Source organism: Schistocerca serialis, chromosome 6 (genome assembly GCF_023864345.2).
Source record: "Schistocerca serialis cubense isolate TAMUIC-IGC-003099 chromosome 6, iqSchSeri2.2, whole genome shotgun sequence".
Classification (NCBI taxonomy): Eukaryota; Metazoa; Arthropoda; class Insecta; order Orthoptera; family Acrididae; genus Schistocerca; species Schistocerca serialis.
In genome coordinates this window covers 62,495,053-62,511,398 of record NC_064643.1, presented here as the reverse complement: position 1 = coordinate 62,511,398, position 16,346 = coordinate 62,495,053, and the positions used below count along the sequence as shown (strand labels likewise).

The 16,346-nt window shown below is 42.2% G+C and overlaps 1 protein-coding gene across 1 annotated transcript in view; it reads right to left on the bottom strand.

Moving 5' to 3' along the window:
- Nucleotides 1–16,346, bottom strand: part of LOC126484507 (uncharacterized) — a 54,149-nt gene that overhangs the window by 20,791 nt on the left and 17,012 nt on the right. Inside the window, exons 2-3 of the mRNA XM_050108043.1 lie at nucleotides 9,884–10,030; nucleotides 301–450 (exon numbers count right to left, since the gene is read on the bottom strand). Coding sequence (XP_049964000.1) covers nucleotides 301–450; nucleotides 9,884–10,030 — 297 coding nt within the window. The remainder of the gene's footprint in view (nucleotides 1–300; nucleotides 451–9,883; nucleotides 10,031–16,346) is intronic.

Sequence of the window (16,346 nt, the reverse complement as noted above, 5' to 3'; positions counted from 1 at the left end):
AGCACGTCAGGTAAGTGCAGAGTCATCTATAGCGCATTTCGCTTCGAATAAGCTCTCAGTAACAAATGTGATCCAGTGATAGCGATTCTCCTGTCCAGTGTACCTCTATTATCTAAATTACTCTCAGCCGCAGCAAAGTAACATTATAATGACCGTCTCGCTTGGCCCTATACAGAAACACAGGTACAAAACGTGAGAGGAAAATTCGCATCCATCCATCCATCCACAAAGCGTTCCTCCGACGCACGCGGGTCGTTGGGCTGCCAGACCGCTACGGTCCCCTGCAGCGAGCGGACTTACGGCCGGCACGGCGCACTCCTCCTCCAGCGTGAGGTTGGTGGCGGCCAGGATGCGCCGGATGACGCCCTCGTGGCACCAGTCGCGGATCCGGTAGTTCACCGCGTTCTCCCGCCAGCCCGCGTCGCCGCGGATGCTGCAGTTGATGGTGCCCTGCAACAGCGCGGCGCCGGAGGCTGCAGAAGCTGGCCGAGCGTGCGAGCTGCGCCGCTGCGTGTGACCGCGCGACGGCACCTGCACACCGCCCTGCAGCACGCTGTGAGTGTCAGTAGTGTTCTATGCAGCTGTGAGTCCACTGCGTTGGAGTTAAGTGCATCCGAATGGCAAATTTCTGCTGCTCGTATGGTGGGTCCTTCCGTAACCGAGATAGCACGAGTGTTTGCTGTTCCAAGACTCACTGTATCGAAGCTTTATATTGCAAGTACAGCCCTTGATGCAGTATTTGTGGTCCAAGATCACGAGGCTCCTGTTCACACAGCACTAGTTTTGAGAGCACGAGGATGAATTGTGCCACCAGAGTCCCCAGATCTAAATATTACTGAGGCTCGGTGGTCTAGCTTGGAGAGAATGGCGCGTGACCGATATCCACCCCCATCATCACTACCTGGACTTCCCAAAATATTGCAGGATGAAAGGTATAACTTTCATTTAAAAACCACATAGGCCCTGTATTTATCTATTCCGATACGTCTGGAAGCTGTTTTGAACGCCAGTGGCTTCCCGCATCGTATTAAAGATGGTAATGTGTCGTGTCTTTGGTGTTTCCCTTCAGGTCTTAGAAAGAGAGCGTGTGCCCGGGAAAGCCGAGGACAGGTACATCGACGAAGCACTTTGCTGTAGTCCAAGTCGTGTGAAAGGACAGGGAAGGAGATTTAAATGTAGTCAATAGTCGGCACTGCAAAACATGCAGGACAAATTACACCATCGAAGATCTTAATGCACGAGAATTGTAAATGATACTTTTATCCAGTATTTAATGCCAAATGGGTGATAATGATTATGATGATGGTTAGTGGAGGTGGGGGTGTTGTTGGTGAAGGTGATGGTTGTGTGGGACGTATCTGAGCAAGGGCAGACTTATTGTATCATGAATACATTACAGTAACTGACACTGTTGACAGTACCCAGGAACATGTCCAGGATTTAATTACGGATATTCACATCCACCTATTACACAAACGACTACTACTGCTTGTGCTGAAATATCTTTCGGCACATTTGTCCTATCGTCAGCGGGCGATATTATTCAAGTCTGTAAAATGTAACCTACGTTTCAGATAGTATTTATTGGAACTTGCAAGTTATTCATTTAAAAAATGTGCGTTTTTCCGTGCGTATTTCTGGACCAGATGGCCATGTAGATGACGACGGAAACCAAGAGATAGACAGTAAATAACTGCGAAATACTTTCACCTAGCAAAATTGTGTTTAAAGATAAAGAGATTTGCTAAGTGGTCAACCAACCTCACTAAAATATCTTTTCGTTGCAGACGTCGAACTATACAATATTGTCAAGGATGTCCTACATAACCTAACATTTTACAGAATAAGGCAGTAATTGTAATAGGCAAAAAAATATTTTCTCGCCTAATTTTCGCTGCAATTAGTACTACTTACAACGTGGTTTATATAATACAGACCTGAATAACAACACCCACTGATGATGACACAAATGTGCTGGGGCGAGTTTGTTTACACAATAGGCGAACCTGAAATTCCATAATCTTGCTTGCAAACACATCTGATATTTAGACTCCGAAAACCAAACAGTGACGATTTCCAGGACTCCTGTATCATCATGCTACAAGAGCTACATAATTTTTTTACAACTCAGGGAACGTCAGACCATACTGCTTTCTGAAAGTCAGATATCATATGAGTTTGTAATTCTTCTAACGGGCTGTTGTAGACATGTCAGCCTGATATTGTGTGAAGTTGTGTTATCCTAGTCATTTGTCTTCTACGTAAATTTTAGAATTCGCCTTCTTTGTCACATTTCCGCTTATTTAGACGCTATAACAATCATCAGACCTTAGAAAGGGCAACGGCACAAGAGTACGTGTAGGTGCAAAGAAATTCATTTTTTTAGTATGTAATGAAGTCTACAAAAAGGCAATTCGAGGTCTACTTTTTACACGAAATGAAGAAATTTTGCTTCCTTGAAAGTAAAATTGCTCATTAACCACGTAGCTATTATGATATATGGAACAGTGTAGCAGAGTCGAAGAGGGCATTTGTCTTCCCACACAGTACAGGATGTTAGAAGTATAAGTCCAGATACTGTGATCATCGGCACTTTTATATACACCCACTTCAGCGTGTTAGTTGCTCCTCCTTTTGTCTAACAATCTTGACGTCGCGTTATTCACTACCTAATGTTTCCTGATCTGTCGTAACTGCGCCACTAAGTGGCCTACTCGTGTCAGTATCGACTCGGAGTTTTGCGGCCACACATCCACGCTGCAACACCTGACCTCTTCCCCAGGGAAAAATAGGCATTAGTGGCTTGCTCTTGCCACATTTACTTGCGGGTACTAACCAACCGAAAAACATACTAATCCTAATAGCTATAATGACATATGACAAATTACATAACTGCCCTCAGTCGCCAACACCCTACGTAGCTGCGCTAGCCACAACTGAACTTTTCTTTTATTTCCGTCATTGCTTCTACGATGTACAGATTGAACAGTAGAGGCGAAAGACTACATCCCTGTCTTACACCCTTTTTAATCCGAACATTTCGTTCTTGATCGTCCACTCTTATTATTTCCTCTTGGCACTTGTACATATTGTATATTACCCGTCTCTCCCTACAGCTTAGCCCTATTTTTCTCAGAATTTCGAACATCTTGCACCATGTTACATTGTCGAACGCTTTTAGAGGTCAACAAATCCTATGAAAGTGTTCTGATTTTTCTTTAGTCTTGCTTCCATTATTAACCGCAACTCAGAACTGCTTCTCTGGTGCCTTTACCTTTCCTAAAGCACAACCGATCGTCATCTAACACACTCTCAATTTTCTGTTTCAATTCTTCTTTACGTTATTCTTCTACGCAACTTGGATGCATGAGCTGTTAAGCTGACTGTACGATAGTTCTTGCCCTTGTGATCTGTTGCTGTCTTCGGAATTCTATGGAGATATTTTTACGAGAGTCAGATGATATATTGCCGGACTCTTACATTTCGCACGCCAACGTGAGTAGTCGTTTTGTTGCCACTTCCCTTAAGGATTTTAGGAATTCTGATGGAGTGTTATCTATCCATTCTGTCTTATTTCATCGTAAGTCCTTCAAAGCTCTCTTAAATTCTGATTCTAATACAGGATCCCGTATCTCTTCTAAATCGACTCCTGTTTCTTCTTCTATCACATCAGACAAATCTTCCCATCATAGAGGCCTTCAATGTACTCTTTCCACCTATTCGCATCTCTCCGCTGCATTTAACAGTGGAGTTCCCGTTGAACTCTTAATGCTACCACCTATGTTTTCAATTTCACCGGCGGTTGTTTTGCGTTTCCTATATGCTGAGTCAGTCCTTGCGACCATCATATCTTTCTCAACTTCTTCACATTTTTCATGCAGCCATTTCGTCTTAGTTTTCCTACACTTCGTACTTATTTCATTCCTCGGCAACATGTATTCCTTACTACTTCCGCATCCCACTTCTTCGCGTATTGATTCTTCCTGCCTAACCTCTTAAACTTCAGCCTACTCTTCATCGCTCCTACATTGTGATCTGTGTCTATGTCTACCGCTGGGTGCGCCTTGCAATCCAGTATCTGATTTCGGAATCTCTGCCTGACCATAACGTAATCTAACAGAAATCTTCCTGTTCCACCCGGGCTTTTCCAAGTATACCTCCTCTTCTTGTGATTCTTGAACAGAGTAATAGCTATTATTAACTGAAATTTAGTACAGAACTCAATTAGTCTTTCTCCTCTCTTAATCCTTGTCCCAAGCCCATATTCTTCTGTAACCTTTTCTTTTGCTCCTTCCCAGTCCTTCATTACTATTGGATTTTCATTCATCTCCCTTCAAGTGCTGTATTACCCCTTCAATATCCTTATGTACTTTCTCTATCTCTTCATCTTCAGCTTGCGACGTCGGCATGTATATCTGAACTATCGCTATCGGTGTTGATTTGTTGTCGATTCTGATAAAGCAACTCTGTCACTAATCTGTCCACAGTAACAAACTCTCCGCCATACCATCCTATTCACAACGAATTCTACGCCCGTTATAGCATTTCCTGCTGCTGTTTATACTACCGTATACTCATCTGTCCAGAAATCCTTGTCTTCTTTCCATTTTACTTCACTGAACCCGACTATATCTAGATTGAGCCATTGCATTTCCCTTTTCAGATTTTTTAGCGTCCCTATCACATTCAAACTTCCGACATTCCAAGCCTCAGCTCGTAGAACGTTGTTATTCCGTTGGTTATTCAATCTTTTTCTCATGGCCACCTCAGTATTTGGCAGTCCCTTCCTGGATATCCGAATGGGAGACTGCCCCGGAACCTTTTGCCAATGGAGAGATCATCATGGCAGTTTTTCAGTGACAGGCTCCATGTCCTGTAGATGTACGAGATTTGTCTTTATTGCGGTTGTTTCCATTGTCTTCTGCATCCTCATGCCGTTGACAGCTGCTTGTTCTTCTGCTTTCAGGGGCAATTTCTCATCCCTAGGACAAAGGAGTGCCCTGAACCTCTGTCCACTCTTCCGCCCTCTTCGACAAGGCCGTTGGCAGAATGAGGGTGACTTCTAGAATGAGGGTGACTTCTTATGCTGGAAGTCTTCGGCTGCCAATTCTGATTATTAATCAAAATATAATTGGTGGCGAGTTTCGAACCCGAACACGACAACGTCTGGGTTATTAATCAAAGACGCCATCCATATCTTTTTATTCCAATCTCATTTTGTTCGTTAGTGGTCGTCCCATGACGCTTGTTCAATACATCGTTCATCCATTCACTCAGTTTTTTTTTTTAATTTTTTTATTTTTTTTTTTTTTACGCGCTGAGCCACCTTGCCGGCGTCCCATAGACCACGGATGAAATTGCGTAGGGAACGTAATTTCGTATTCACACAACCCTTGGCGCAATTGTGTCCAGTCGGTCGTAGTGGCCAACCTGTTGTAAAGTATTTATCTTGTTTCGAGATAACTGACTTGACAATAATACGAAAGTATTTCGTAAAATAATTATACTAAATCATTAACATCTTGGTGAAAACTAATGTTCTCTTACCACACATATATGTTAAGATGTCATCATATCACATGTCATCATATCACTTAAGAAACTCAGTACAGAAATCATGGGATTCCAAAGCTATGCAAGAGTCGATGGATGCTGTAAAGTAAACGAGAAATGCAGTTTGCTACAACAGCTGATCTCTTAGTGTATCAAGATACACGATTAAAAGAAGAGTTCTTAAAAATAAAAGGCATTGACATAATTGAAGACAAGAAGAATCTTTGCTTCTTCAGACTTGTATTCAAATAACAGAAAGACGAATACTCTTTAGCCATGTTCTTCAAATGTATGAAGATATTAGCAGCTGAAATACACCAATAGCATTTCAGCTTGCTGAGTGGGATAATCCACCACATCCAATCAACAAAGAGAAAAGATAGCAGGCAGTGAATGGGAAACACAGTTTTGGAAGAGACGTGCAAACGTAAGCCAAAGCGTACTTCATTTGAGTCTTTTCCTTTTTTCTGTCTCTGGCAACTTCAGCTTGCCTACTGGGCTATTTGGTTGTTTTGCAGGTTTTCTGTTATTATGATTTTTAGTTCCATGACTGGTTTGATGCAGATCTACATGATACTCAGTCTTGTGCAAGCCTCATCTCTGAGTAACTACTGCGCCCTACATCCTTCACAATCTGCTCACGGTGTTCACCTACGATTTTCATCCCCCCCCCCCCCCCTCTTTTCACTTCCCACAGCTCCCTCCGCTACTAAATATGTGATCCCATGTTGTCTCAGAATATGTCGTGTCAACTAAACCCTTCTTTTAGTCAAATTGTACCACTAATTTTTTGGCTCCCCCTTCTGTTCAGTACCTCTTCATTAGTAATGTCATCTACCCATCTCATCTTCAGCTATTTCCTGTAGCATCACATTCCTAAAGCCCCTATCGTCTACTTGTCTAACGTGTTATGTAGGCCACGTTTCACTTCCATACATGGTTAAGCTCCAAACAAATATCTCCAGAAAAGATCCCCTATATTTCATGTTAACTAATTTATCTTTTCATTACCAGTCTGCATTCTGTATCCCCCATATTTAAGCCATCATCAGTTATTTTGCTGCCCAAATGGCAAAACTCATCTAGTATTTCTAGTGTCTCGTTTCCTAATCAATTCCCTCAGCATCATTTGATTTAACTTGACTACTATCCATATCCTCGTTTTGCATTTTTAATGTGTGTCTTATATGCTCCTTTATAGACGCTGTCCATTCCGTTCATCTGATCTTCCAACGCCTTTGCTGTCTCTGATGGAATGACTATCTCATTGGCAAACGACCAAGTATTTTATAGCTTCTCCCTCCTTCGTATTTCCTACTCCAAATTTTTCTTTGGTCTTCTTTACTGCTTGCTTAATGCACAGATTGAATAACACTGGGGATAGGCTACAACATTGTCTCAATCCCTTCCCAACTATTGCTTTCCTTGCATGCCCCTCGACTCTTATAACCGCCGCCTGTTTTCTCTACAAGTTGTAAATAGCCTTACACTTCCTGTATTTTGCCCCAGCTACCTTCAGGATTTCAGTGTATTCCGGTCAACATTGTCAAAACTTTCTCTAAGTATAAAAATGTTTGCCTTTTCTTTATCTATCTTCGAAGATAATTAGTATGGTCAGTATTGTTGCGCGTGTTCCTTCATTTCTCCGGAATCCAGACTGATCTTCCCCGAGGTCTGCTTCTAGCTGTTTCTCCATTCTTCTGTAAGGAATTCGTGTAGGTATTTTGCTGACATGATTTGTTAAACAAATAGTTCGCCTGTCCCATACATCTTGCAGACCAGATGGAATAGTTTTTTCACGGCTGGTACTTTCGGCGCAATCTGTAGCTTCGACGGAATGTCGTCTGGGACCTTGTTTGGGATAGGTCTTTCTGTGCTCTGTTAAATTCTTCTCGTTTTGTCAAATCTCCCATCTCATATTCATTTATGTCTTCTCCGCGTTGTTACAGAATGTAAATACTTTAGGATAAAAAGAGACCACTCACCGAAAAGCAGAAACGTTGAGTTTTTGATAGACACACACCAAAGGAAGACGACTTATTAACTTTCGCTGTTATCTTTTGACTGAGCTCGAGCATATTACACAGACATACAGACTTATACACAGAGGCATTCTCACGTATGTATGTGTATGCGTATTTTACTCTAAGCCGTTCTTTTGTGCACCTGTCGACAGCTGAACGCTGCTGCTTTTCGTTGAGTGGTCTACTTTAATTCTAAAGTATTTACATTGTATGTGCTCCCCCATTTCTATAATACTGCTTTCAAGTTCATCTCCTTTTTATAGATCTTCTGTATATCTTTTCTACCTTTCAGCTTTCCCTTCTTTGCTTTGTACTGATTTTCCATAAGAGCTCTTGATATTCGTATAGTTACTTCTTTCTTCTTCAAAGGCCTCCTTAATTTTCCTGTAGGCGGTAATGATCCTTCCTCACGTGAAATACGCTTCTAAGTCGATACATTAGCCCTCTAGCTATTTCTTCTTAGCCATTCTGCACATCCTGTCAATCTCATTTTTTATGTGTTTGTGTTCCCTTTCTCCTGATTCATTTGCTGCATTTTTATTTTTTCTCCTTTCATCAATTAAATTCACCATCTTCCGTCATACCAACGATTTCCACTAGGCGTTATCTCTTTACCTACTTGATCCTCTGCTGCCTTCATTATTTTGTCTCTCAAAGGCAACCATTCGTCTTCTGCGGTATTCCTTTCCCCTGTGCTAGTGAAATGGTACCCAATGCTCCCTCTGACACTGTCATCAGCGTCTGGTTCTTTTGACTTATCCATGTCCCATCTCCTTAATTTCCTACCGCTTTGAAATTTCTTCAGTTTTGATCTACTTTCAGTTAAGCCCGCCTTTCTAGTACAAAAGAAGGAGTTGAATAATAATACAATTGCTTTATGGTTACGGAATGTGTACTATTTACAGAGCTATACGAAGATTGTCGAGTAAGTAGGTTTCCCTATTTTATTTCTCTACAAAGTAAAGTGTGCTCGTGACATGTGAGGGCTGACGAGTTAGACTGGTAAATGTTGACAACATTCACGCTGGTTTACTATGGGTAGGCGTGCCACAGTGCAGGCCATCTTCAGTACCATAAAGTTTGTGAAAGATGGATGATACGTTTGCTGAGTGATGTCCACAAACGGAAACGGGTGGATTCGGGCAGAATGTATCTGAAATCCATCAGGGAAAGGGAGATCTGCTGTTCAAAGGGGATGAGATCTGGCTGCATCATTCTACTGCTGGGACGAAACGTCGGGACACGGTGTGGAAGAAACCTGTCGAGAGTGCCCCAGAAAAGGCAAGGGTCATACAGTCGGTAGAGAAAGTTATAGCAACCATCTTTTGGGACTGTCAGCGGGTTTTGATCCTTCACTACTTGCCTCGAAACACCAAAGTGAATGTAGCGAGGCACTGTAATGTCTGTAGAAATCTCTAAGCTGTCATCAAAAGAAAATGCCCTGAACTTTCGTGACGCAGAGTTCTCTTTCTTCATGAGAAAGCTCGGCATTATACAGGTGGAACGACCGAGGCGGAGCTCTGAAGGTTCATCCTGGGAAGTATCAACGAATCCCCTATACTCACCATATCTTTCCCCAAGTTTTTCACATGTTCCCCCAAGTCAAGGGTCATCTTGGAGGCAAGCACTTCAACACTGATGATAAAGTCACATCAACAGCTGGTTATAAGCACAGGACCCAACATGGTAAAACAATGATTTGGAAAAGATTGTGTCACGTTGCCAAAAATGCTTGCAAAAAGATAGCGACTGTTTAGAAAAGTAACAGAAGCATTGTACAAAATGAATAAAATTATTTGAAAATGATAAATAGTGTGCACTGGTTTTTTGTAAAATAAGGGAACTTACATATTGGACACCCATCGGATTTCATTTGCTTCTGTATGGCATGAAATCAGGGAAACACATCTTCCTTGGAGTGGCCACTTTTCCCAACTTTCCCGTAATACTGTCAAATGAAGAGGAGCGCACAGGAGAGAAAGTAGTCGAACCAGGCATAAGAAAGCTGATGCAAAAGGAAACCACTACGTCAAAGTTTTTAATGTGACCAGAAAATCTTAAAATGTGATCAGGTCCGTAGACTCTACGGTCTATTTGGGTGCTCAGATCACTTGTCTCCTCCAGAGTCCAGATCATCTCAGTCCACGATGTTTGCGTATTGGCGTGAGTCTTATCCGTGTAATAAGGTTTCTTATAGGGAGTTTATCGCTGGTATTTGCATGTCCAGAAACATTATATAGTGTCGGTAAATTGTAACAGGAAAATTAGCGGGAGGCGTGGCGCAGGCCGCTGGCCGAGATACGTACGGTGATGTCCTCGAGGCGCTCGCTCACGGTGAAGGTTCCCGCGAGGATGGACCGGCCGTCGCTCTCCTCCACGCCGAGGTCGAAGTCGACCAGCGAGCCGGCGTCCCCGCAGGAGTCGACGTACCGCAGCTGCACCACGTACGCACCCTGCCAACAGGTGCCCGCACTGCTAACCAGCCGCTGCCGTACAGCCCGCGGGTTTCAAAGCAATGCGCTTCGCCCTACCGTCAGCAGAAGCGGGCAGTATGCTCTCTAGGAGGTGCTGTGGCGGCTTTTCTTCACGTGTAAAAATTAAGGACTCGAGATACAAAACGTTTCAGACAAAATGAGAAATGAAGTTTTAGAAATATCCTACTACACCACAATGTTGTAGATTGAAATAGTTGATCGAGTAACTGAGGGAAAAGTTTGGAAATGACCTGGGGGAAAAGTAATTTGTGACAGAACTTCTGTAGAAGAATGGATCGGTTGGCAGTGAAAGGTCGCTGTACCTTCCTTGACACCAGTGTACACGCCTAAATGCCTAAATGAGGAATATGAACACTCACTTTTATTTCGTTACATTTCCGAGCAAAATACTCTTAAGATCGCCCTCTTTGCATTTATATACGCCAGATCCACTTTCGATACATAAGTTGCTGAGCTTTTAGCTCAAAAACCAAATGTCTCGCCGGCAAGTGTGGCCGAGCGGTTCTAGGCGTTTCAGTCTCCCACCGCGCGACCGCTACGTCGCAGGTTCGAATCCTGCCTCGGGCATGGATGTGTGTGACGTCCTTAGGTTAGTTAGGTTTAAGTAGTTCTAAGTTCTAGGGGACTGATGACCTCAGAAGTTAACTCCCATAGTGCTCAGAGCCATTTTGAACCAAATGTCTCGCTACATAAAAAAAATAATGGTGTAATGAACATTAATGAATTATTTAATGACTCAACAGATAATGTGGATGTTTATCTACATGAATAATTAGAGGAATTTAAGGATTGGTGAAAGTGGTGTCATAAACGTGGGAGACTTTCTATCATTCTCTTAATACAGCTAATAGTGTCCTGTCATTTGTACTACACATAATATCATCACAAATACTGCTTTTAAGTTGCTTACAGGGAGGACATTGTTGTGTCTAGACAAGACAGCCTAGACACAATGAGAGGAAGCCGAAAGGCACGCGCTACGCTCACGCAGATGGGCGTGAGGTCTGAAACAGGATAAGTAATGAATGCTATAAAGAAAAGTACGTAGCTTCTGGAATACTTAACTTTAATCCAGCCTTGTGGTACATCGCTCTTGATGAGACAAGTGAGACTCTTTAGATACAAGCTATGTAAGGCTACTGGCGCCTTGCTAGGTCGTAGCCACTGACTTATCTGAGGGCTATTCTAACTATCTGCTCTGCAAATGAGCGAGGCTTCGACAGTGTGCATCGCTAGCTACGTCGTCCGTACAACTGGGGCGAGTGCTATCCCGTCTCTCGAGACCTGCCGTGTGGCGGCGCTCGGTCTGCTATCACTGAAAGTGGCGACACGCGGGTCCGACATGTACTAATGGACCGCGGCCGATTTAAAGCTACCACCTAGCAAGTGTGGTGTCTGGCGGTGACACCACAGACATGATGAGAAAAGAAGTAATTTGGGCCAAGTAGCATGTAAAGTGGCTTCATTTACATGAACTGTTTAATTGTACCTAAGATGGTTCAAATGGCTCTAAGCACTATGGGATTTAATATCTGAGGTCATCAGTCCCCGAGACTTAGCACTAACTGAACCTAACTAACCTAAAACATTACACACGTCCATGCCCGAGGCAGGATTCGAAACTGCGACTGTAGCAGCAGCGCGGTTCCGGACTGAAGCGTCTAGAACCGCTCTGTCACAGCGGTCGGCTGTACCACAGAAAAATCAAACTTCAAATGCTGTAACGTTTATGATAAAAATGATGTCTTACGCTGAATTCAAACAGACAGACTTTCATTCATTTAACCTTGCACGATACTGGTCAGTGGTCATGAAGTGATAAGTATGCGTGGATTCAAAAACCAGAAAACACTGATTTTCTCAAACATCCAGTGGTAGATTACCACTCAGCTTTCACATACACCAGATACCGGGACACGACAGCTGATGATGGGTTCTGAAATCGTATGTACTCAGCATGCAGCATCTGCAAACTTAATGTCGATACCTAGCGTAGAAAAAGAAAACATGGATAAAGTGGTTCAAACTGAAAGATCTGAACAGCTGACGTACGGCTGAAACAAATTCTCAGCAATTCTCCACTAAAGCTACAACCATCTAGTTATGAACTGACTACCATTGGTTCAATCATGGGCCACAGTTACATCATCAGTCACAAGGAAATGGTTCAAAAATATGAGACTCCACTTGGCAGTTGCATATCATTATAACATACGGAATCAATTGAGTTTCACACGTAAATTGTATGTGATCATGCTTATTGCAACACATCCAATCATTTTCTAATTGTTCTATAGTGGCAACGGACAGACTAAGGACCACGAGGTTGCCTGAACGCCACAATAGCAATGATGGGGATAATAAAGAATACTATATAAAATTACGAAAATTCATACGGAAATAACATGTCATCATGCTTAACATAACACACGCAAGAATTTTGTAAGCCTTCTACACTCATAGAACGTAGAGCAAAGATCATGTGGTCGACTGAAGGCCACTACACCAGAGAGGGAGGGAGATTACAAACAAAACTAGTTAAAATTACGAGATTTTACACACATGTCCACACGAAACGTTTTACAACCTACACAGTTGAAAATCTAACACAGGTTAACTGAAGTCTACAGTTTGGAGACCGAAATTGAGTAAGGCTACATAACAGCCTCGGACCTTTGTACAGAAAATTAACAGAGCACTTACCAGAGGCCTGCACAACATACAACATGGATATTAATACATAAAACATATACAAGACATGGACCTGGCGAGACACTTTATATACATTGTTTACTCTAGTTCCGCCACTGACAAAACGCGTATCTGTTTTCATACATTACCCTCATCTATTCCTCTACAGTGTTAATTACGTTATAATAGTTATGACGGGTCGTTTTACTTTCACTTATACGAGTTTGGCCACTTCAGTGTGAGCACATCCTATGGCCATCTGCGTCGAAAAACTCATCGATATTACGTACATTTTCTGTTTCTGGTGGAACAGCTAGCGTTCATTCTATGACTCGTGGATTTTTTGCAAAAAGTATCATTATTTCATAAACAATTACAGAATTTAACTTCGAGTGTTCTCTCTTTATGAACTTCCACGTCCAATCATTCGCAGCATCATCTCACCTTCACGTTACATTGCTCTTGGACTTATAGTAATACGACCGACAGGACACTTTACCCAGCAACACAAATAAGAAACCTCAGCAACAGCACCTGTACCACCAGCTGGCAATAAACAAAACTCCTAAAATCATCGTCTGCTGACATTTTCAGATCCTTAATATTCTGAAACACGCTGCAAGGCATCACGCTACACAAAAGGCTTTCGTTTTCCAATGTCGTTCGGAAAAAGCTCTCTAATCAACCCGCTACACTTATCCTCATAGTAATGACGATGACACATCAGTGGATTGTGAAGGCATTCTAATCAACAGCAACATCCGCATGATACAAGTAAAAAAAAATAGCAGCGACAAGAACAACCCTAAAAAACAGTATCGCACAAATCAACACTAAATGAAATACCAATGATGATTCCGAAAATAAATTTACAAGTCCCACAAAATCAAATGTCTCGCCACCTACGCCTGTCGCCTCTTTATGTACAACTTTATGTGCGATATGTGCTGTGCTATGCTCCTTTTGATCGCTTTGATCGTAGGGTTTCTCGTTCTGCCGCATTTGGTTCTTTGACAACCTGCGAGCCTTCGCCAACACCTACTGACCGATTGCCGGATCCTTCCTTCTCCACAATGGTCCTCTTTTACCGGCATTTTCTTTTCTCAGCTTCCTTACAGATGTTTGCGATAACAAGCTCGACAACGTCCTTGTGCCTCCTTTATTTAGTGGATGGATATCTAACCAATTCACCGATTCTGTTGGGAAGGTTCGTGTTTTTCAGTTGTAAGAGTGGGGCCAGTTCAGTGGACCTGTTAGGTAACTTTCTCAGGATGCTTCCAAAATCTTTGAGGGAGACATCCCATGTTCTACGCTGCTTCCAAAAGTAAATACAATGGAGATTATCCAGTTCCAGATGCGCAGGGGGTGACTGGTTTGATACAGCGTGGTAACATGAGATATACACTGGTTAAATTTTCCAAGTTCCGCTTGCCGTATCCCAGAATGAAACTAATTTCCACTTGGCCAGCATTCAGCACAAAATTTCTAGAGAGCGTGTTCAAGACGGCGCGCCTGGTCGTCCTTCACCGCGGTTTAAGAATGACGAATTCTTACACTGGTTCAGCTGCTTTTAAAACAAACTCAGAATCCTTTTTGGAAGGGGGAAGGATAAGTAAAGGACCATACGACCAAATTCCTTCTTAAGAACTGATAAAATCTGGAATAACTGGGCAAATATTTTAATATGTTGTTCTACAAGTAAAACTAAAGAAAAATGTTCAGATAAACATAGGTCCGCAATTGTTTGGTTACGGAGGTTACGGCCAATAAAAGATTTTGCCAGAAATTTGGCAACTTCGCAAATGTGAAGCCACCGCAAAACTGTACGAGGTCCAAGTGAAGCACGACTTGAATTTATTTAGTTGTTATTGGTCTGATGAATCTAATAAATCAATAATGTGATTGTCTTATTTCTTTAAATAAAAATATGGCAGTTCAGTCTTTGATCGGTATTTTTTATTTTCAATGACCGGTTTCAGGTTAGCTGGCCAAAGAAGTAATTTCGTAAAATTTTTAATTTATTAACTACTTGGCCCAATTTGTTTTTTAAATTCCAGACAATTGCACAAAGTTTTCAACAAAAGAGTTAGAGAATTTAGTTTTGGAAAAATGATGGTAATAACGTTAATTGAAACTGTATGAACGTGTCAAATAATCTGCTTTTATTAATAAAATTTGGAAGGCATCTCGATTTCATAAATAATCTACAAACTACAACAGTTACTATGGGGTTTCACTTAAATACACTGTTGTTATCACATTATTTCACTGACCAATACAGAAAACTAACTCGTTTCAAGGTTAGGAAACGACTGAAGAAACTCACTAACACTTGCCAACAATGACATAAACGTTTCTACATTATTAATGGAAAGTAAGCAAATTTACTTGTGTAATAATCTTTGCTTCTATGGATGTTTTGGAAAACTACTTCAGATAAACGTCTGGACAAGTTTTAATAGTTTCACCAGATCAATAACAACAAAATAAGTGGAAATTGTGTTTTACTTTAGCCTCGTACGGTTTTGCGATGCCTTCATATTAGGGCAGTTGCTAAATTTCACGCTAAATCTTTAATTAACCGTAACTCCTTCACTAAAGACTTGCGGACCTATGTTTATATGAACTATTTTCTTTAGTTTTACTTGTAGAATAACATATTAAAATATTTGCATATCTTCGTGAATCACCCTGTATTTTACACATCTCCCAAACCTTCCTAATTCGCCTCTCCATATTACTGATGTAAACTCTTTCCCGAAGCTAGGTTAAGCACCTTCTAGGGCTGTAATGTGCATAGCTGTAGTGCACAGCCAGACAAGTTTCGTTATTAACTCTTCTGAAAGACGAGTGCATAGAACCCAGCGAGCTTTTTCAGATTCCTCCTTCGCAACAGGACATTATTCTTTTTCGTGTAATGTTGATGAGTCGCAACCTCATCACTATTGTCACGTTTGTCCTGCACCATCTTCCACGCCTGACACTTCCCCTATTCACCGATGTCCGCTACCTGTCGCGGCCGTAAAATTCTCGAAAAGAACTCGTCACAGAGACATGAGGCTGAGGTTATTTCCCCCTAAATCCGTGCTGTTACCTCCTTTTAGCCCAATCGGGGGTAGGGACAGCGAATCCTCCACTATATATTCTGATCCCGACACATAATTAATTTTAAATGTGCGCTGCTGAAAGTAAACGGCGCGGCGACCGGGGAGCCCACAGTTCCGACTGGCGCTCGTCAGCAGGTCAGCAGCTGGAGGGCCTCGTGCCACATGTACACCAAACATAAGACATATAAACTCTGCGATCACCCAGGTAACGACCAGTCCCTTAGGTTCCATGACGAAACATTCTTCTTGTGACTTATTTAACACTCGACTCGCAAATACTACCACCCGTGGAACTTTCACTCCTCTTTCCTTTTACTCTTGAAATAGAGCGACGCCGAGGCCAGTACGCGAGCTGTCCGGTGACAGAGATAATTCTTGTTTTACATCAGGGTGCACTCGTACTGGAACCGTCAATAGTGCTTCTTTTATGGCCGCAAACTCACTCTCTGCCTGCTTGTCCCAGTTCCACGTGTACA